The sequence below is a fragment of the Dioscorea cayenensis genome, unplaced genomic scaffold (genome assembly GCF_009730915.1).
Source record: "Dioscorea cayenensis subsp. rotundata cultivar TDr96_F1 unplaced genomic scaffold, TDr96_F1_v2_PseudoChromosome.rev07_lg8_w22 25.fasta BLBR01000644.1, whole genome shotgun sequence".
Lineage (NCBI taxonomy): Eukaryota > Viridiplantae > Streptophyta > Magnoliopsida > Dioscoreales > Dioscoreaceae > Dioscorea > Dioscorea cayenensis.
Window position 1 is genome coordinate 295,076 of NW_024087035.1, and position 20,575 is coordinate 315,650.

General features: G+C 33.7%; 2 protein-coding genes across 2 annotated transcripts; one reads left to right on the forward strand and one right to left on the reverse strand.

Annotated features, from left to right (window-relative positions):
- Positions 1-746: 746 nt before the first annotated feature.
- On the forward strand, positions 747-9,021 carry LOC120254816 (methionine aminopeptidase 2B-like). The gene is given in 15 exon segments (XM_039262843.1): positions 747-876; positions 1,771-1,885; positions 4,406-4,551; positions 5,070-5,106; positions 5,184-5,247; positions 5,249-5,292; positions 6,677-6,776; positions 6,857-7,002; positions 7,082-7,173; positions 7,276-7,307; positions 7,309-7,371; positions 7,678-7,774; positions 8,075-8,218; positions 8,410-8,627; positions 8,720-9,021. Coding segments are annotated over 13 exon segments (1,284 nt in total). The 5' UTR covers positions 747-876; positions 1,771-1,885; positions 4,406-4,415; the 3' UTR covers positions 8,831-9,021.
- Positions 9,022-9,187: 166 nt separating this feature from the next.
- Positions 9,188-17,594, reverse strand: LOC120254815 (protein NETWORKED 1A-like). Its single transcript, XM_039262842.1, is given in 8 exon segments — positions 9,188-10,430; positions 10,708-13,455; positions 13,457-13,966; positions 14,062-15,021; positions 15,023-15,957; positions 16,733-16,949; positions 17,130-17,257; positions 17,341-17,594. Coding segments are annotated over 6 exon segments (6,357 nt in total). The 5' UTR covers positions 16,836-16,949; positions 17,130-17,257; positions 17,341-17,594; the 3' UTR covers positions 9,188-9,329.
- Between the last annotated feature and the right edge of the window lie 2,981 nt (positions 17,595-20,575).

Below are 20,575 nucleotides of genomic sequence, written 5' to 3' on the forward strand. Positions count from 1 at the left end.
ATGAGCCCACACCGGCAACCAACTTACTACCAGTGCTTTCCAATGAGTTTTAAACTTGAGATCTTTAAATGTCTTTTTCACATGGGGCCAAGCATTATTAGTGATGTGCCCTTTGGTGTTTATTTTCATTTTAATTACATTAGGAATTAAAGATAAATTATAAAATTTATTAATATATATATATATATATTATGTTCTATGTTTTTTCATTATAGTCCAAGTTCATGTCAATTTTCTCTTTTCCTGTAGGACACTGATTTAAATATTTAATTTTCTTTAAAATTAAATTTATAGTTTTAAATTTCCTCATCTCAAACATTTTATCGGTCTTTCTGTCTTTTGTTTTTCTCTTTATTCAAAATTATTTTTTTAGTTATTTAAATTAACCATTAATCATAAATTTTAATTTCTGTTGAGAGATTTTTATTTTTTTCAACAAAGTGGCCTGACATGCTACTTGTAAGAACACAAGTGTATACACTACCTAAATTTAATCATCTAGCTCATGTGTATTGATTGGTCAATATGGGAAATGGACTATAAATCTATTCCTACAATCAAGAACTTTTTTTTTTAGCACCATTATGTAGTCGCTTTTCGAACCTTGGACAATGAAAGTCTGTATGAGACATTTTCATTTTTCACAATGGCGGTGATTTTAAAAAAAGTAAATTATAAATAATAAAATATTAAAAATACTAAATCTTCGAATATTATGCAAATTCAGAAATTTTCAGGGATGCGTATGAAAAAAGCACATTGCGTCGAAGCGAGGGCAAAGGTGCAAATTCCACGTGCGGCGAAGACGGCCAAAGCCAACAAAAGCCCTAATTCCTGAAACGAAATCTCAGCAGCGACGCCTTCTTCTCTCCCGGGGTAAGCATGAATCCTCCTTATTGATTATCTATTTTGTTGACTTTCCAGTCCAATCGTCAGCTGTTTCGGTGAAGTTATTGATTATTGTTGTTTTCATGTCTTGAATTGGTTGTTTGATTGATAAGGTGAGGATTGTCTTCGGATTTGTGTTATAGATTGTTTATCATCTTGGAACTTGTTTAATTGCTGATAAAGGTGTAAACTTGATGATGATTTGGATTTAATGGAGATTTCTTATTGGAGAATTCTGGAGAGACACTTTTTTTTGTTTTGTTTTGTTTTTGTATCATGGATGATCTGATAGTTTTTGTTGTCCTTCTGGTGATTTTGTGTTGATTTTTATCTATTTAAGGCTGTCTTTTGATGAATAGTGTTAATGGATTATTTGGTTTTTGTTTTCTTGCTTATCCTCTTAATTGTTGATAAAGGTATAAACTTGATGATGCTTTGGATTTAATGGAGATTTCTTATTGGAGAATTCTTGAGACACTTTTTTTGTTATAAAATCATGAATGATCTGATAGTTTTTTCGTTGTCCTTCTGGTGATTTTGTGTTGATTTTTACATATTTAAGGCTGTCTTTTGATGAATAGTGTTAATGGATGGTTTGGTTTTTATTTTTTTGCTTATCTTCTTAATTGTTGATAAAGGAATAAACTTGATGATGCTTTGGATTTAATGGAGATTGCTTATTGGAGACTTCTTGAGACACTTTTTTGTTTTAAAATCATGGATGGTCTGATAGTTTTTGTTGTCCTTCTGGTGATTTTGTGTTGATTTTTTATATATTTAAGGCAGTCTTTTGATGAATAGTATTAATGGATGATTTGGTTTTTATTTTCTTGCTTATCCTCTTGTTGTTCATTTGTTTTCCTCTTGTTGTTTATCTTCTAGGATTTGCAAGGGAAGAGATATTTAATTTTAGAGGAAAAAAATGAATGGAACGGAAGTAGATGTGGTGGCTCAAGATTTGAAAGGCTTGAATATTGAAGAACACCAAGGAACAAAGGTTGGTATCAGTTCATGCTTTGTGCAAAATGATTTATCGGTAATACCTTTGTAGGATTTGTTACTTTCCTATTTTGGTTTGATTTAACTATTGGTATAGTTTATGTGTATCACTAAGCTAGTTGTAAAACAAAAAAAAAAAATTGAATTTTGGAAAAATTGATGGTACTTATTTTGTTTTTTCCTTTGTAATTGTAAAACATTATTCTATTCTCCCTTTTCTTTTTTAACATTATTTCTGATTTTATTAGGTTTGGAGTCCCTGCTCTAATCTAATTGTTGGTGTTTTTACTGAATATGATTTGATTATATCATCTTGTTTTTGGACCTTTTCTTATTTGATTTCACACTGTTTGGACATAGGGCTGTGTAAGATAAACTGAATGTGGTAAATTTATATTTGATTTGGCAATTTTGAGCTGTGAATAAACTTATAATGAGTAGGCATATCAAGTTGCTCCATTTCGTAGAGCTTTAGAGATCTAGAAATTGGAAAAGATAATACTGAAACTGATGCCTTATGAAGTAGTTACTGCTTTCTAATGTTCCAGTAAAATATACATACTTGAATGGGTTATACTCACCCAAAACCCTACTCATTCCATTTTGAAGTTGCTTAAATATGTGATTTCTATGTTGAGATCATTTGGGATAAGGGTTTGACCCTTTCTAGTTATCTGGCATTTGCTGAATGGCCCTGAATCTCAGGCCTTTTCTTTCTAATTTGTCCAAAACTGAGGCTTTCCTTTTCTCTAAACCTAAAATCATTCAACTTCCTGTTCAAGCAGCAGTGATCTTTTTTTATGGATTATGCGCCTATAGATTGGCATACTAATCCATTTTTCTAGATCTACTTGTCGTGGTCCACTGCTTCATTTATTAGGGAAACCCTTTGCCCTTGGTCATGTTAAGATACAGTGGACAACCAATTCTCTTGGTGTGTGGTAACCGTAATCTAAAATTTTATACCCAACTTTTAGTTGCTTTCCCAGGTCATGGTAGCATATACCAATGATATTGGTTTGCATGTTTGTAAGTACTATGATGTATTAGACACCCTTATATAATGAGCCTCCTCATCTTGTGAACATCCCCATGATGGTGAACCTTGCGGCACTTGCTGATTCAGCTCAACCAAGTATCGGAGAGGATTCTGCACATGAATTTAAGAAAAACTGGACACAATAATATAAGTACATATATGCATGTATGTTTAGCCATGTGATAAAACATGATATGATATAAGATTTTTGAAGTTCTAATGAGAATTTAAATCATATTAAAATTTAAATTAAAAAATTAAATTATGAAAATATGAAAATTTACAAAAATAATCATTGTTAAAAGGATTAGGATGATAATGAAAAGAAAACAATTACAAAGTATGAAAAGACAAAGATAAAGATAAGGTAATTAGAGAAAATAGAAGATTGAGAATGAAAGTCAAACACAAAATTAAGATGGGTGTGGAATGGATATGTTATAAGCCCTTACCAAACTTGAATAAACTCAATTGTGAAGGAGAATCATGTGGAGATATGTGATCCAAATGTATGTTGCCAGCTGTTCAAACTTGTGTTGTTAATTTGTGTGCCAGGCAGGATGGACTAATAGAAAACGATTTGACTGAGGTAGAGAGTTGGTACCAGTCTTGAGATGATTGATAAGACAAACTTGAGCTATACAATAAAACAAATATTGCTGAGTTTATAAGAGTTCTTTAAGAACTTTAAATTTGTAAATTTTCCCTTTTTTAACCATGCATATTTATAGTTCAGTTAACAGAAGAGACATAGGTACAAATTTTTTGAGTTTTTAATTGTTTGCTAACAATTGCAAATTTGATGTCAAATATTAAAGTTTTCACAGAAAAAAATTCTCATTATCATGTTATTTTTATTTAACAAACACTATATCAGTGGTATAATATTATTTAGAAAATTCTTGACTCTATAGATTATGTTTACTTATTAGTTAAAGAACATTTCTGATAATAATAATAATAATGGCATTGACAACTCTGCAAATATTTTTGTAACAATACCAAAACCTGAAACTGTAACTGAAAATGGTTAAAACAGCCACAACAAGTGAAACTAAAGTGGTTTTGAAACTCAGTGGATTTAAAGTCAAATCAGAATTTAGAATCATGCTATATCTAATTGCTGGTTGGAACTTGCTTAAAGCCTATATGACCTCATCAATTTAGGATAAAGTTGCCTTTTCTGTTGTTTTCTCTTTTCATCCGGTTAGGTTGTTGCTTGGATGCTTCTCTTTGACTATCCATTTTATATACTTCCTGATCTTGTTGTACTTACAATAATTCTTTTCTAAAGTTTCAACAAGAGTTGTTCTACCATTTTCTATGATCTTGCTTTTAATTTGTAGTGGTCAAATATAATATTGTTAGACTACACTTAGTATACCTGGATACCCTTTCTTTACTTTATGAAAATTTTTCTGCTAAGCAGATTTCTTTTTTCATGTACAACATATGTATATAACCTATCATTTATGCAGAAAAATTTCCAATGAGAATGAACAAAATAAAGCAACAGAAACTTTCTATACAAGAAAATCTTGTGAATGCTGGTGATAAAACTACCACTTCCCAATCTTCATTGAAAGATGATGAAGAAGATGTTCAAGCAGATGGTCCAAGTTCAGGTATCTTACCAGGTTATATATCTAGATTCTAGAATGATGTTTCTATATTTTAAAATTTTCTATTTCATTCAGCACTTCTTGGATGATGTTTGTTCAACTCTTTCTTATAGACAGGATACCTTTATCACCCACTTCCTCGGTTCCCCCCATTTTAATTATAAAAGTATTCAAGTGGCTTTTAATTAAAATGAAACAAGTTGAAGATAGGGGGAAATGTTACTTCCCCACTTATGGTTCTCATTACAGTGAAATGAACAGGCTCTAAATGAATTCTCAGAAATGCTTTCTATTTATCAATAATGATTTTTTTCCGTAACAATCAATATATCAAACTTTATAACTGTTGATACTTTGGATTGTGGAGATATATGGATTCTTTGGAATTTTATCACCTTTTCATATTTGAGTCTAGCTGGAAATTGTGGTTATTTGCATAGGGAAGATAGTTTTCTTATGAGTATGAGTGTTTTTTAAAAACGTTATTACATTGTATGCTTGTTTGCATGAATCTGGAGCAGAACCTTCTAAGAAGAAAAAGAAGAAAAGCAAATCAAAGTACGTTTTCTATTTATCTGATATTTATTCAAATAGTAAAATCTCTACAATTTCATCCATGCATCCCTTTTCTACAGGAAAAAGAAGGAACCTCTTGAGCAGACTAACCCACCATCAATTCCTGTTCATGAACTTTTCCCTGTCAGGGGAATACCCAGAGGGTGAAATTCAACAATACAAGGATGAGTAAGCATATTTATCTTCATTAATTATTTAACTTTAAAACAGATAGTGGAACATTAAACCAGTTAGATTGCTCGTTGGTGATCTTGGTCTTAGAAACTTACTGTGTGTTATAGTAGGGCTGGAGTCATTAGTCCTTGATGCATTTACCTCGCTTGGAGTGATGGTTGTCTTTTGCCCTAGGCGACTTTTGTCCCCTTGAAAAAATTAAGGGGTCATTTGGCATTGTGGCCAATTCTTGTTTTTTGTTTTCAATTTAATGTTTCGGAAACAAAACTAATAAAAACATGTTTTGGCAACTTGTTTTTGCTTTCAAAAATTTTGGCAACAGTCTTCATGTTTTCAAAAAAATAGAAAACAACATTTATATGTTTTCAACTTTTTTGAAAATATTTTCAAAAAAATAGAAAACAACATTTATATGTTTTCAACTTTTTTGAAAAAATTTTAAAACCCCTCTTCCCTTCCATGAACTTCTCCTTTTCTACTCCCCTCTCTCTCTCCTTTTGTTTTTTTATTTTTATTTTTTAAAAATATTTTTTTTACAAATTAATATCAATAGTCTAAAAAATAATATTTTTAAAAAATATTTATAAATATACATTATTTGGCATGTTGATATTTTACAAATTAGTTTATGCAGTATAAAAAAATGATATTTTTAGAAAGTATTTGTCAAAATTATTATTTGACCCTTGTTTTTTATTAAGATATAACATATCATATACATATCAAAAAATATTTGTAAAAATCTATTGTTTAAAGCTATTAACTTTTTTCTTGATCTCCAAATATATATATATATATATATATTTATGACTATGTCTCTATAGCCCCCTCCCCTTTGTTTTTTTTATAATTTGATGGGCCCAATTTAAGATGTTATTAATTTCTTTAGTTTCAAATGCTTAGGATAAAATTATTATGACCTTTTTTTATCATTTTTTTTTAAATTTGATTTTTTTATTTAATAATGCAATCAAGTAAACTAATATGAAAAATAAATTTTTATAAAAAAATATATAAAATATATGAATTTGAAAAAAAAATTGATAAAGCAGGGTTGTAATAATTTTGTGCTAAAAAATGCGTTTTTTGTTTTCAGTTTCTTAAAATACACAATAGTTAGTGTATCCAAATATGTTTTTTGTTTTCAAAAAATTGACAACAAAACAAAAACAAAGTAAAAACAAAACAAAAGCGAAATAAAAACAAAAAACAAAAATGATGCTATACGAGGCATAACTAATTGAATTTATGCCATTTCCTTGAAAGTGACCCTTTTTTATACATACGAAACTTTCTTAGTTCATTTTCAGCCCTACAAAACATCTGGAAATTAATTTTTTGTAGCTTAATTGTTTATTTGACATTTTTTTTTGTTCAGTAATTTGTGGAGATTGACATCTGAAGAGAAGAGGGAACTTGAGCGCCTTGAGAAACCCATGTACAATGCAGTTCGCCAAGCTGCAGAAGTTCATAGGCAGGTTAGACTTCATTTCTTATAAACCTTCTAAACTTTTTATTTTCAGCCGACTTTCACAGTGGGGGTCCATGCTTTTGTCAGGTGAGGAAATATATGAGGAGTATTATAAAGCCAGGAATGTTGATGATGGATCTTTGTGAAACCTTGGAAAATATGGTCCGAAAGTTAATCAAGGAGAATGGTTTGCAAGCAGGCATTGCCTTTCCAACGGGATGTTCCCTAAATTGGTAATGTCTTTCTGCCCCTATTTGTTGACTAATATTGTTATCTTGATATTCGTTGGTCAATAATCCATGTACTCATTAGGGTTGCAGCTCATTGGACGCCAAATTCTGGTGATAAAACAGTACTTCAATATGATGATGTTATGAAATTAGATTTTGGAACACATATGGATGGTACTGCTAAACTTTGTTTCCCCTTTTCTTTCATGTTTCTACATAACAAAAGTTTCTACTTGGTTATTTATCAGCTAAACAAAGTGGACATTGTTATTTCAGGGCATATAGTTGATTGTGCTTTTACAGTTGCGATTTAACCCCATGTTTAATCCTTTGCTTGAGGCTTCAAGGGAGGCTACAAATACTGGTATAAAGGTAATGCTTTATGTCCTTCCAAATTATGGGGAGGTTTTGGTTGTTTGTATTTCTGCCTTTTGTAGTAAATGCACCATTTGCAAATTTATCAGAAAATAAAAAGTTGCCTTGTTCAACCCCATATTAGAAAGGATCTCCAAGTAGTTGCACCAGCTTTTTATTAGTTAAAGTGATGGTGAATCTGGAAATAATCATTAACTGTTTTTAAGTTGAATTTGTGAATGTATGTCTGATCTTTTTCCAGTAGGCATTCACATATGGCAGCATCTAATACAGAATAACTTTTTTTTTTATTATTGTACATAGGAGTCTGGTATAGATGTTCGACTCTGTGATGTTGGTGCTGCAATTCAAGAGGTTATGGAATCATACGAAGTTGAAATTAATGGGAAAGTGTTCCAAGGTATTTTATATGTTTCAGTATGAAAATATTCCAGCTGCTAATTTGGCATGCCCTTCATTCTTACATACCAAGATTCTAAAGTTTTCTCACATTTCCTATGAAAGATCCCTAATGTTACCAACATAAATGCATATAGATTTGCCTATAAGCCTAATGTTTCTGATATAAAATAAACTCACTTCTTTTTAACCGCTTATTATAGAATATATATCGCTCTCTTCTTTCCTAAAAGCGTATTATAGAATATGCATCATTTGGATCTACTTTATTTGCCTTTATTAAGTTGCTTATTCTCGACAGTGAAAAGCATCCGAAACTTGAATGGGCACAGCATTGGGCCATACCAAATCCACGCTGGAAAATCTGTTCCAATTGTGAAAGGTGGTGAACAAACAAAAATGGAAGAGGGTGAATTTTACGCGATAGAAACCTTCGCATCGACAGGTGATGTGTTTGGTATTTCTGTTGTAGTTTTAACTTGATTTGAAAAGCATTGCTGCTGACAAACCATGAGTTGGTATTCATCAAATTGAAATTTCTCACCATAAAGTTCTAAAAATTTGTTGCAGCACCAAAGTGGAGTAACTCAAGTTGAACAAGATCAAAATTATTGATACGATGTTAATATCTTTCAGGGAAAGGTTATGTCAGAGAGGATCTGGAATGCAGTCATTACATGAAAAACTTCGATGTTGGACACATACCGCTAAGGCTTCCCCGAGCCAAACAGCTACTTGGAACAATCAACAAGCACTTTTCAACATTGGCCTTTTGCAGGAGGTATTTGGATCGTATCGGGGAGACAAAATATCTAATGGCCCTGAAAAATTTATGTGATGCTGGTATTGTTCAGGTATGCCCTTTACTTGGTCATCGGCATTCCTTTACTGCTTAAATAATGAATAGCAATTAATAATTAGTTTTTCGACCTTTTTGTTGTTTCAGCCATACCCGCCTTTGTGTGATGTGAAGGGAAGCTATGTATCACAGTTTGAGCACACCATCTTACTGAGACCTACCTGTAAAGAAGTCATTTCTCGAGGTGATGACTATTGAGCTCTCTGAAATAAACAAATCAAACCAACTAATCAGCTCGACTACCCTCAAGCATCCACCATATAATCTTATTGTGTTTAATTATCCCATCTATGTTTTGTAACAATCTTAAGTTTATGTAAGTCCAGCACTTAATGTTTAATCTGGAACTAATAGCAACTGGTGAATTTATGTCAGTAAATTGATAGTTATTCTTTAGTGAATAATTCAGATAAGAGTGATAATATTATCATCTTGTTGTATGAGTGTATTATTCACAGTGCTCTTGTGTTTTATGCAGTATGAAGATCGACTTTTATAGCCTCTAATGAATTTGTGAATACATCTCCATAAAGTCACACATATGACAGGAAGCTATGAATTAAATAGAAAAATGATCTCTCTTGCTATCATTGCATTGGTTCATGTAAATCTAGTTGATAAAATAACTAAACTGAAAACTTTGCTAACTGAAAACTATCGTCCAAATCACTTTAACAGATTAAGAAGTTACAAAGTTTTAATCGCCGGTTGTTTTTGGTCTCATGCATCCACACAGCCTCTTCTTGTGCTTGCTTCCTTCTCTTCGTCCGTAGAGATAGTCTCTCAGAAGAACACTTGACTTCCTCTCTAGAGCTCTGAATCTGCTCTCATTTTCTTCATCAAGTTTCAGCATTATGTATTGTATCTTCTGCAACTCCAGCTCCAACCCACCGATCTTTTCTGATCCCCGTCGAGCTCGTTCTGAGAGTTGCCTTCTTCTTCGACCTCTGGTGTCTTCATTTTCCCGTTCATTGTTATCAGAGTAGTCCTCAGCCTTCTTCATTAACTTACCGGTATTATCAACTAACTGCATTACAGCTTCATCGGCTTCATTCAGCTGAGTTTTGATAGTGTCATACTTAAAGCTAATTGAATGCTTGCTCTTTTCACAACTCTCCATTTTTTTCTTCAGTTCTTGTAAGCTCGTTTGGAGCGCGGAAAGTCTTTGAGTGTCGCCAACAAGCTTCTCGATAACCCGAGTTTTCCATCCTTGGTAGGATTCTGTATCTTGTCTTGGCAACTCTAGCTTGTCGATGCTCAACTCTTTCTCCGCCACTAGTTCAGAAGATGGGTAATCACTCTTTGCTTCTTCCACCGCTTCTATCTCATGATACTCGATGTCGAGTTCAGTTGTTGCTGATGACTCCTTCCTCATCTGGTTGTTGCAGTCTCTTTCAGCAGTTTCCCACAACTCAAGCATCTGATCATCGGTTTCTCCGCTGCCACTCCTGATCGGTCTAAATGAACTTACATTGTTACCATAGAGTGAAGAACTCGAGACCTTGTCTAGCTGAATATCTTTCATCATCTGCCCACATTTCGCCTTTGAGACATCAGCATTATCCTCATGCAAATTAAGGTTCATTCCAAGATTTTCACCCCTGTGAACCTTATTCATCTTGGATGACCTCTTCTTCTCTATTAGAATCTTTTTTGTATTAATGACTGCCTTTTGAAGTGCTTCAACAGTAGCAAGGGACTCACGCAACCTCAACACTCCCGCAGGCACATGAGATTGATAAGCTTCACTCGGTTCTTGACCTTTCTCTTCTAAGTCATAACATCTCAATGAATTTTCCTGGATATTGATGGAAAGAAAGCATCAAACAAATAATCAGTAATTCAAGGCATGCAAAGGGTTTTGCTAGTAATTATGAATAAAAATATATAAATCCCGGTCTCCCATTCTATCAGCTTTAGCTTTTTCACTGAATTTGAATTCTTATACATGGTATCAAAACTTGGTTAATTGATCTAAAATAATCTAACACTTATCGAGAGATGGTGGGTCTCTAACATATACGAGCATTCGGCAATAAGAACTCAATTGTTAGAAGTAAATGCAAAGAGATTACCTCATTTTCTTGATAGGTCTCATCACAGAGCTTTTTGAGGGAAAGAGTATGTTCTTTGAGAGAAGCAATAGTATCAGACAAACATACAGCAAGGAATGCATAGGAATTCAAGTCGCCTTTCAGTCCTGTATTTTCTCCCTTGATGTCTTCTAGCTCTTTCTTCAAGGCATTCATGTACACATATGTTGTGTCAATTTCCTTGTCAAGTATCTTTGTGAGCACCATGGTATCAATCTCAAGACTCTCGCATACTAGTAGCATCTCTAGTAGCTTTTCTTCGAGGATTGCTGCATTAATGGTGGAGACTTGTATGTCACCTACCAACGACACAATCTCCTGCTCACAAAACCCAACTTCATCAATTCTTTTCTGCAGTTCAGAAGTAAGACACTTTTCCCTGCTTCTAAGAATTTCTGACTCCTTTTGTAGTTTATCAAGCTCACCCTCGAGACATTCATTAGTTCCACGAATGTGCGTGATCTCCTTCTCCCTGCTGGCGTTGATTTCTAACAATGTCAAAACCTTATTCTCTAGCTCTTCTCTGACCACTTTAGCTCCATCAATGTCTAGCTTAAGCTCTTGAAGGTTTTTGTAGACTTCTGCATTGTGTTCTTTAATCGAAAGAACCTTCTGATTTGCTTCTGAGAGTTCCATTTCTTTCTGAGCCAAAGAATTCTCCCCAGCTTCAACTTGGCGATTCAATTCTTCAGAGATAATCCTTGCAGCTCTCAATTCATCTTCTAGACCGATTATCTGATTCCTGCACTCTTCAAGATGAACAACTGACTCTTTAAGGCACATATTTTCTACTTCCAAAGATGTTATTCTTTCATTCAACATTCCTATCTCCTCATCAAGTTCTTCTCTAACTGCAATAAGACATTTTAAGTCGGAACTCAAGGATGCCAACTCCAATGCTCTGTCAGAACTGAGACTTTCAAAGATTAATTGAAGAAACTCAAAGGTCATAACCTCTTTAAGTATCAATCCATTCTCCTCTTCGATGGCTTCCTTTTTATCCATCAGCTCATTAAATTTCAATGACATGGATTGATTTTCTTCAACCAGCTTGCCAATCTCTAATTCTGATTGTAGGACAGCATCTTGCAACTGGCTTCGGCATTCCTCAAGGTAGAGTTTTGATTCCCTGAGCTGCAAATTTTCTTCTTCGAAGAAGCTGATTTTGCCATTCAATATTCTTACCTCTTGATCAAGGCTTTGGTTTATCCCATGCAGGTGATCAAGATCATCACAAAGCAACTTCAACTCTCCAATTTTCTCAGCATTTTGGCACGTTGAAATTGAATAGAGGCAATCAAGGGCCAAAGCCTCTCTGAAAATGACAGTGTTTTCCTCTTCGACAACATCCATTTTCTTCATCAAATCATACAAGTTATTTGACAAGTAATGTTTCTCCTCAAGCAATGTTGACATCTCCCTTTGGGCCAACTGATGAGCCTCTTGTGCCCTTTCATTTGCTTCCAAGAGACCCATTTCTTTCTGCATCAGTAAATTTTTCCCCAACTCAATTTGATGATTTAGTTGTTCACAAACATTGTGTGCTGTTTTCAGATCACTTTCTAGATGGACAACTGACTCATTGAGGTGCATGTTTTCAACTTCCAATGCTCTCACTTTTTCATCCAGCTCTCGGATCTGCTGGTTAAGGTCATCATTGACACCATGAAGATTGTCAAGATCATCACTAAAAAACTTCAATTCCAATGCTCTATCAGCACTAAGACCATTCAATATCACATAAAGGCACTCCATTGCCATAAACTCCTGAACCAGAAAACTGTTTTCCTCTTCAACGTCGTCTTTCTTTTGCATTATATCATTAAGTTTCTGTGACAAGGTCTGATTTTCTTCAGTCAGTTCATGAATTTTGCTTTGTGAAGTCTCATAGACCTCTTGCAGTTTCTGATTCACTTCAGAGAGTTCAACACTTTTTGCCATTAACAAAGTCTCTCCGGTTTCAATTCTCACATTTAGTTGTTCACAAGTAGTTCTCATTGCTGTCAACTCAGCCTCTAGAACAATCATCTGCTTTTTACAGTCTTCCAAACAGCTAACTTGCTCATTGAGATGCAAATTTTCAATTTCTAACATAGCAACCTTCTCCTTCAGTACTGTAATTTCCTTGTTGAGTTCATTTTTCACTGCATTAAGGCAGTCTAGCTCGTCCAAAGACAACTTCAATACCGACATTTTCTCATCAGTAATACCACTAAAAACTAAATGCAAGAATTCATGCTTTATTGCTTCAGCAAGGGTTTGACTTATATCTTCTTCCAGTGAGGCCTTCTTCTCCTGCAAAGCATGAAAACTATTTGACAATGACTGGTTTTCTTTCTTCAGCTTGCAAATCTCAACTTGTGATTGCAAGTGTGCATTTTCAAGAGACAACTGTTTATCCTTCAGCACTTCTTCCCTTTTGTTGGCAGCTTCCACTTCTTGCAGTAACTGTTCCTTCAGCTCAACAAGCTCATGCACCTTTGCTTGCAAATGTGACAACTCATCGGTTTTGGTTGTAAATTCCCGCTGGAGGAGATTTTTTTCTGATATATGATTTGCCAAATCCAGTCCCAAGTGTTGAAGAACAGTGATGATAACGAGCTGTTCAAGAACTAAATGTTGTTTTTCATCTTCTGCATCAGAAATAATATCCAACAAATTCCTTATTCTAGACAAAACAAGCTTTATGAACTCATCATCATCTTTGATTACATTTGAAGCCCCAAACTTCCGTGTTGACGTTTAGTGCCTTCAACATTGCATGAATTCCTGTTCTAAGCTTCTGATTGTCCATAGATAACAACTCAAGCTTCTCCTGCTGCTTGACATCTTCCTGCTTGAGGTGTGAAATTAGTTTCTCCAGATGTACTGATGCCTCTAGATGCTTCTTGCACTCAATAGAAATAATTGAGTTACTTTCTTTCATATCAGATAAACATTCACGCAAGATGCAAATCTCAATTTCAGCATTTATTTTCTGTTCCTGCTCCACTACAAACTCAGCATCCCTGAGACGAGCTTCTTCTTGCAATACATATATCCTGTTCTCTAGACTAGCCTGTTGATTATTGCTCAGATGGAACTGTCTTTCCCTCTCTTGCTTTTCTAGTTTTAAGCAGTCATGCAATTCTCTGAGTTGATCAAACATTGCTGCTCTCTGCTTGTTTAAGATCAAATTCTGTTTTTCTACTTCAGCATACTTCCTCTCCATATTTTCCAGAGAAATGCCGAGGCTTTCAACCTGAGATCATGAATATGAAAAAATTAGTATGAAAAACAAGAACATAGATTGCTACTTAAAATTTTGGCTAGACTTTCGATAATTGGAAAATTCACCTGAGAGAAGAGACCATTCTTTTCATTGAGAAGATTATATTGCTGATCAGATAAAAGCTGGCAGGATTCTTCTGAGTCTTTCAACTTTCCTCTAACACTTTCAAGCTCAACATTCAAATCAGACAGGGAGTTCTCCAAGACTGTATTTTTCTCTGAAAGGTTCTCCATATTCCGGGAAATGTTTTCTACTTGATCAACCAGCAAAGCCTTTTCAGAAACATGCAATGCACTCTGGTCGTGAAGAGCTTGACAAGAACTTTGTAAAGATTTGATCTTCTCCCTTAATCCCTCTAACTCGACTTGCGCATCTGAGAGAGAAACTTCTAACTCAGCATTCTTCTCAGCGACCACCTCCAAATATTTCAAGTTCTCCACATTCCGAGTTTGTTCATATTCATGTTTTTTGCAAGCCACTTTCAGCTCTGCATTTTCATCCTTCAATTCCTTTACCGATGTTTGAAGGGATTCAGCATTTGAACTAACCATCTTCAGTTGATCTGCAATGTCTTTGTGCCTTTGTTCTAAATCTTTCCGTTCTTCCTTTAGACTGTCAAACTCTTGCTGAATAACTTTCTTCTCTTCTAAATGGAGTCGCACTTCGTCTTCAAGGATTCCCTTTGTTTCCTTCAAGGAAACTATTTCATCTTGCAGATTTCTCATCAGCATTGCAGAAGAACGATTCTGCTCATGCAAATTGTTATTCTCCACTTTAAGATGCTTTACTTCTTGCTGCAAATCCAATATACTGCGTTCCATGCCATTCAACCTCTCATTGTTGGAGAGAACCTCATGAGCCAAAAGCTTCACCTCTTGTTGGGATTCGGAGTGCAGTTTCTCCATTGCCTGAAGGGCCGTTTCTGCTTGCAAGCATTGCTGTTGTCCGTCTTTTAAACAAGTCTCAAGTTTCTCCACCTCCTCCTGTTTTCCCCGGAGTTCTGATTCTTGTAGCATTGTTTTCTGCTGAAAGTTTGCCCAATTCCAATTGTAAAGAATGATATTCCTGCTCCAAGAGAACACATCGCTGTTCCGCATTGCTTAACTTTGATCCTTCAGTAACCATATCATCATTTAATTTCTTCAATTCACCTTGCAGGCGAGTAATCTCAGCCTCCAGAGCAGCTATCCTCTCTAGAGATTCCTGGTTGCGGAGAAGAGTAACTTCCTTTTCAGATTTCAGATCAGAGAGCATCTCTTTAAAAGATTGAACTTCAGTTTCAGCCTTACTGGCGCGTTCAGATTCTGATGTAAGTCGGTTTTCAAGATCATGGATTTCTGTCGATAATTCTGAAACCTTTTCTTGCAGACATTTTATTTCAGCTTCTTTTTCTGCCAAATCGTTATTTTGCCTTTTAGCTTCTGAACTTTTTATTGCTTCTTCGTGAAAAATCAAACCTTTTCTAACTCTCCCTTCAGAAAACTTCGGGCGAGCTGTTCCTTCACCAGTCTCAAACAAATCATTCAACTGCTTCAGACCTTTTCTGCTCATTACTGAATCATTTTCCTCTGAGTACGAGCCATTCCTGTTGATAGTATGAAAATTGGATGATAAACCCAAAGCATCCTTCTGCAAGTCATCAGGATCAAATGGTGCACAAAGAGGCGGAGGCATTTCAGGAGTGCGGGGCTCTGCAGCAGAAGAAGAGTTTGATGGAGACTCATCGGTCAATATCAATGGTATTTGGTTAGGAAATGCTTCAGCCATTGTACGGTGTGCTTGTCGAAGTGCCCCAGTTGCGTGATCATATCTTTCTGCTAAAGCACGATAAGCTCGGTAAAACTCCTCCACTAGTTTCATAAGTTCAGGTCGTTTCTTATAGTACATCTCTGCTCTTCTTGCAAATGAATCCGCATCTTCTTCTAAGAGCTTGATCATCGAGTTGACCTTGAGATCCATATCTGTTCAAACATGCTCAAACTATTACTGAAATACTTATAAATCCCTCGTCGACAACATTTAACTGAAGATTAGATTTAAAATTTAATACATATCAGACAATGATCACGACCTCATACCGGCCAATGAAGTGCGAATGCTCATCACAAACCCAAAAGCAGCAAAGGCTCTGCTTTATAGCTTCATCCATTGCTAATATGATTTGCAAGTATAAAACAACAAATAATAGACAATCTAGCATGTTCCGTTTTGTGATTGAAACGGTTGGTAATCTTTAACTGGATTGCTTATTACCTCTGAAATTATACAATGCCAACAAAACTAACAATTTGGAAAACATCGTCCTTTTAATTCTGAGACAGTAACTCTATGAGAATCAAGCTAACATGAAATGAATGGAAATACACTGATTACAATGCTAACAAAGTTTTTAGACCAACCAAAGCTCCACCAAAGTCAGTTGCACATACTACATGCATAATTAGCATTTAACCAACAGTAATTGTAAATCAAATCAGTACATGCCATTAATCGTAAACTTAGCAGGGAAGTTGTATACAATTATAAATTTAAAAGGCATTTTCTGAATAGGTTTTAAGTTCTTATGAATTTGAAAGAAACAAATGCATGATCCCATGGAGTACAAAACCTCCAAACATTAGAAACCAAAAGATATGCGAAATGCCGATTCAAAGAACATAAGGACATGTCATTAGAAGCTGAATGAGATTAACTGAGCATAACAAGTATATTTCTCTAAAGACGAAGAGAACATACCAGTGAGGTTTTCCTGCAGCCATTTGGAATTTTTTGGGCTGATATGGCTGTCCCACCACCAGGAATACATTCGTCTTGTTTCACCATGTAAAAAAGTAGCCATGATTCTAAGCAGTCAAGCAACCAAACCGAATTGATGAAAATTCCGGCCCTGAATGAATAGATCCAATGTACTACATTCCCTGCTTTTCTGAATGTCAAATCTCTTGGAAAATTACTGCAATTTATAGAATCAGTTTATTAAGCAGTAGATCCTAATGAAAGTAAAAAGTACCAAACAGAATAAAGAACACCAAGATCTACATCAAAGGAATGAAAAAACAAAGAGGATCAAGCAAAGCATTCAATCAATCATCTAAAACAAGATAAATAATCTACTAAAGAATGAAGAACTCACTGATAAAACTGCAAGCAACTATGTTAACAGATTGAAAAAGCTCAAGAGAACATCCAAATCTCATCAAAATCTCCCAGCATTGACAGCATGAAGGCTTTATTCATCTCCATCAACATACCAAAGTGAATCTGAAAAACAAAGCAAGCAAGTAACAGATCACAACAAACTTGATTGAACTGAATGAAGAATGAATAGCAACACAAGAACTCACAAGTTCACAACTGAGCTTAATCCATCCGCAGCAAGAAAAAACCCTCTTTGATCTAAAAGAACCACAAAAAATTGAACTTGATCACTGATAACAACTCAAGATGGCGACTTTCCACTTGAACATTGACAGAAAAAACCCAACTTGGTGATCTACAACTCAAAACACTGATCAAAATGCATGAAAAAGAAAAGACATAAACTTGACCACAAACAAGATCACAAAAAATCTAGTTTTTAAGCATAAAAACAACAACTTGAGTTAAAAGAAGAAGAGAATACCAAGGAAAAGAAACAGTAAAACATTGAAGTGGAAGAGTAGTGGGCTCTGACAAGCAGCTGTATTCACAGAGAGAGACCACACAGCCAAAGAAGAATGAAGCAAGTAAGCAACCCCTTCTCCCTCTCTATCTTTCTAGTTTCTCTCTCTACATCTCTCTTTCCATTTTTTATTGTACTGAAGGAACAGGAACAAAGGCTGCTGAACACATGAAAGAGAGAAAAGGAAGAACAAATGCAGGAAAAATAAACAGTGTGGGGAAACTTTGAGCACTCAAGACACAAAAATGTTATCAAATGTGGGTAGATCTCTCTCATTATTTTTTCTAAATAATAATAAAAATAATAAATAAATTCAAGTAATAATATTAATAATAATTAAAAGGGACAGATTACCAGCCTTTGATTACTCTCCTGCCATTAATTCCTTTTTTTTAAAATATATTTGGTTGTTTTGAAATATGTGTTTATAAAATTTTAAATTACTATTTTACCCTTAAAGCTACATTGAATTTATATTCAAGCCATGGAAATATCTAAATTTTGGATCTCTTGATGCTTTTTCTTGTTGAATAAAAACTCTCTCCAAATTTATTCATTTTCTCTTTTGTTATTAAAAATATTTATTTTCTTATGATTTATTAAAAAAATTATTCTTTGATTTTCTCCCAATTTTTAATAGAGGTTTTTTTTGGGAAAGACATGTAAGGGTACTTTGGGTATATATTGAATGTCTTATGTGGTGGGGTGACATCTGAAACTAAGAAATATAAAAAATTAAAAAAGATTGATTGGGTAGGATGATTGAAATGTTAGAGGGTTTAAAAAATAATTTTCTTAATTTATTAATTTATGTAACTTTTTCTTGAAAATTAAGCATGATGGAGTATATTTAACTCATAAAATTATCTAAATTTTATATAAATTATAAGATTTTGTGAGGGTATATATGTGAAAGGACAATTTTTTTTAATTTTTGTTCTTTCTCTTTCTTGTCTCAAGTATCAAGTCATGTCCTTGCTGGTTTTAGAAGTTTGGTCAATGTGTTGGGATTTTGTCCTTGATTTTACTAAACTACCCCTATGGTTTTATTTTCTTATTTCATATTCCCAATGTTTGGTTTATTCTTGGGTTTGGTTAGTTGGTGTAGGTGTTATGTTATGTGGGATGTGTTTTTTTTTCTTTATTTTTTTATGAAATTAAGTAATCAAAAAGGAAACTAATTGGAAAGAAGTCATGATTTTGAGTGAAATTACAACCTTGCCCTTTTCGGGCCCACACAACCATGTGAATGTGGATGATTAACACTATAAGACAGTGCTCCATGCAATCAGCACTATTGTCCAACTGGCTTCATAATTTATAATTAATTTGTAATTTTTTAATATTACATTTTTTTATGAAATATTTTTTGTATTTTATTTAATAATTTTCACGGAGGCATATGTTGAAATTACATTTCATTAAATTCAAATTTTTTGAATTTTATCTTATTATCCCATTTATTGCTAAATTTATTATGGTTGTATGCATAGCATAATTGTTTTTTTTTTTTTATGACGGGGGTTACAACTTACTTTTATTTAAACTTTTTTTATTTATAATATATTTTTATTTAAACTACTAAGAGAGGTTTGCATAACAATTCTCACAATTAGGGTGTAATTGATCAAGTTCAGGCCGAGCAGCAAGCTCCTCGAGCTCCAGCTCGGTTAAAAACTCGCTACATGATATTTAGCTCGAACTCAATTGAGTTTTGTTTTTGTAACTTGAGCTCGACTAGATACATAAATTCAGCTACTCGAGTTCACTAGATTAAGCTCGATAAAAGCTAATAAACTCTGTTTAATTAAAGATATTTTTTATACACGAACTCGAGCTTGAGCTCAAACTCAATCATATATATATAACTAATATATAATATACACACACAAACACAACTACTTGATTTAGCTCGTGAGCACTCAAGTCAAGTATTAAGATGCTCAAACTTTGCTCACTTGACTACTCGTGCTACTCTCAAGCTCGAACTCGATCCAGCCATAAGCGGGTTGAGTTTGAGCTTTCTCTAAATCGAACTCACGTAGCTTGCGAGTAGTAATGTATCATTTACACCCTACTCACAATTTTTTTAGATATATATATATATATATGATGTGTGTGTAAAAATATTTATAATTATTTTATTTATATTTAATTTTTGATCAAAGTAAACAAGTTATGTCGGGGGGTGTACCCAATTGTGATGTTAATACCTCAACATATATGTGTCCCTCACACACTATGTATGAGATCCAGTGAAAATGGATCAAAGGGATGGTTAACATTTATAATTATTTCTATATATTTCTATATATATATATATATATATATATAACTTTGGACAAATTAAATACTTTAAAAAATAAAAATATTGACAAATGCATGGAATGCATCAATTTGTGATATTTAACCATGAGAGATGAGTTGTAATGAAATACTAATTTATTAAAGCACATGTTGATAATACGTAGATTTATTTAATTTGGTCAATTCAATGAGAAAGATATTATAAAGCTTAAATGGGTCCTATTAAGATTTAACATGAGATAAATATTCTATTGTAAGTTCACATTTATGCATATAAGAAAGAATGATCTTGATTTAGATTCATAAGACCAAAATGAAAATATAAAACTATTAGTCAAATAATCATATGCTTAGAATATTAGGTAAATTCAATTATTTTTATTCAATCTAATACATGTAAACTTTATAACGGAATATTAAAATCAGTTTAACGTAACAAATATCGCATTCATATTTTTCTTAATTGATATGGTAATGTTTAAGATTGAAGCATGGCCATTACTAATTATTTCACAAAAAAGAAATTTTAAAAACATTGATTTCAATATCATGTCTTGTATGTATAGTATTTTTTTGTCCGCTCAGCCATACAACAGTGAATTGATTCTAGG